This window comes from Glycine soja, chromosome 16 (genome assembly GCF_004193775.1).
Source record: "Glycine soja cultivar W05 chromosome 16, ASM419377v2, whole genome shotgun sequence".
Taxonomy (NCBI): domain Eukaryota; kingdom Viridiplantae; phylum Streptophyta; class Magnoliopsida; order Fabales; family Fabaceae; genus Glycine; species Glycine soja.
The window spans coordinates 5,915,341-5,917,681 of record NC_041017.1 but is presented as its reverse complement, the minus strand read 5'-3'; the positions used below and the strand labels follow the sequence as shown (position 1 = coordinate 5,917,681).

General features: G+C 35.3%; 1 protein-coding gene across 1 annotated transcript; it reads left to right on the top strand.

Moving 5' to 3' along the window:
- The first annotated feature begins 990 nt into the window (after positions 1-990).
- On the top strand, positions 991-2,066 carry LOC114389554 (germin-like protein subfamily 1 member 7). The gene is made up of 2 exons (XM_028350250.1): positions 991-1,182; positions 1,313-2,066. The coding sequence occupies exons 1-2, from the start codon at positions 1,068-1,070 to the stop codon at positions 1,861-1,863; spliced, it is 666 nt and encodes a 221-aa protein (XP_028206051.1). The 5' UTR covers positions 991-1,067; the 3' UTR covers positions 1,864-2,066.
- Positions 2,067-2,341: the final 275 nt, after the last annotated feature.

Below are 2,341 nucleotides of genomic sequence, written 5' to 3'. Positions count from 1 at the left end.
CATTTTATGAATTAGTCCCTGGTAGATTTAGAACCTAGGGATATTCGATGATATGCAAAGGAGGGATTTTTCTCAATCCCTTTACACTTCGTCCACTTGGCATTGTTCCACACTTGTTTGATGTTGCAATAATTTAGTAAGGGTAAGTTATATGCTTTTTTTTTTTTTTTTACAGATTTATATGCCTTATTCCGTAAAAAGAAAGTTATATGCCTTATTGGGTCACAAAATTCTTTCTACAAAGTTTTTTTTTGTAATTCATAAAATGAGATGACTTAGCTTTATACTACAGCTATTTCCGTTTACGGTTTACACATCCAAAATAAAAATAAAAAATAAAAAAACTATTCCATTTCAGTACAAGCCCTCAACGAAAGTCTCACTTTATTATATGCATTTTCCTTTAAAGTAATTTATCTTCTCCACGGGAAATAGTTTATTTAAATAAGCCCCAAAGCGCAGCAGGCCGTGCAAGGTCAAAGGTCGTGTCAGTGTGATTTGTTTTCATACATTAATACTACACAACGATAAAGTCTCCGGTTGCAACTGGAGTCTTTTATTAATTGTTAACATGGTAATAAGAAATGGTCTCTATGTTTAGCCATGTTAAAATATATGTTAATTATGGTTCCATTGTGACCCAATCCCTCACAAAATTTCCATATTCCACCAACTACTTTTGGGGACCATGTCTAAACTTGGAACAGTTAAACCAATTTAAACTTCTTCATCAAGTCTGTAATATTGAGACAAAGTCTAAACTAAACTTTGATTTAGTTAACGATCTTCCCATTGTTAAGTAACATTACTGGAACACTTGCCTTTCTTTTTCATATGGAGCTAGCATCTCCTTAGTCCATACTAATTGATCAAAGCACACGTGTAGTGGTTAAGGAATGGTTCATCATCAAATAAAAAATTAATTACGGTATAGATAAACTGCAAACCAATTCAATGCTTCTTCTTTATAAATAGCAAGCTTCGCATGGACCAAAATCCAATTCTCACAAGCTATTACATATATCAGAATCATTAAAGATAAGATTATATTGCTAAGAAGAAAAAATATGAAGGTTGTCTACTTGCTTGTTGCCCTCTTGGCTTTGACATCAACTGTTGTCTCTGCCTATGACCCTAGTCCTCTGCAAGATTTTTGTGTGGCAGCCAAAGAAAAAGATGGTGGTATGTCAAATTAAACACTTCTCAACACAGAATTTAAGCTTGTTGCATAATATGTATAGACATAGATGTTGTCTAGAATTATTGTTATTGATGATTTTTATTAATTAAAACCTTTGCTTGTAATTTGTAGTATTTGTGAACGGGAAATTCTGCAAGGACCCCAAGCTTGTCAAAGCAGAAGATTTCTTCAGACATGTGGAACCTGGGAAAACTGACAACCCACTAGGTTCAAACGTGACTCAGGTGTTTGTTGATCAACTACCGGGACTAAACACGCTCGGCATAGGTTTGGCTCGCATAGATTTTGCTCCAAAGGGTTTGAACGCTCCCCACACTCACCCTCGCGGCACTGAGATCCTTATAGTCCTTGAGGGTACTCTTTATGTTGGATTTGTGACTTCCAATCAAGATGGAAATCGCCTCTTCACCAAAGTGCTGAACAAGGGTGATGTGTTTGTGTTCCCAATTGGTCTCATTCATTTCCAATTGAATGTGGGATATGGCAATGCTGTTGCCATTGCTGGTCTTAGCAGTCAAAATCCAGGAGCTATCACTATTGCAAATGCTTTGTTTAAAGCTAATCCACCTATTTCTTCTGAGGTTCTCACCAAAGCTTTCCAGGTGGACAAGAGCATAATTGATTATCTTCAAAAGCAATCTTGGTACGACAACAATAACTAATTTGGGAGAATGGACGATCATTTCGCACTAGCTAGTTATTGGATATAATTGACCACTTTATGGTTTCAATCACCCCATACAATAGACCTAATAAATAAAATGTATGTGGGTTATTTTTATATTTCATATTTGTTCTTTTGGAGTTTGATTAATTTGGTTTAATACACTGTTTGAGTTTAATAAAAGAACCTGTTCTTCTTTGAGTTGCGGATGGATCTGATCTTTAAGTCTCTTAATTGTCAAGAGCGTCTACTATAATATGGATGGATTTTGAAGTAACAGAAAATGAAATAACATATTAATGGGGATTACTGGGGTTGTTTTCACAAGACATACAATTACTTGTCTTGAGAGACATAATTTAAGAAGGGGGGAGGGGAGGATGAAATGAGGTAAAAGCCTACAACAGTCAAAGATAAGTGATAAGAAAACTTATCAAACTATATTGATCCTCTCCACGTATTATTACAACCGCTCC

Coding starts and splice junctions, on each gene's coding strand:
- LOC114389554 (XM_028350250.1), top strand. CDS start 1,068: ATGAAGGTTGTCTACTTGCTTGTTGCCCTCTTGGCTTTGACATCAACT. Junction 1,183..1,312: donor AGCCAAAGAAAAAGATGGTG/GTATGTCAAATT, acceptor TGTAATTTGTAG/TATTTGTGAACGGGAAATTC.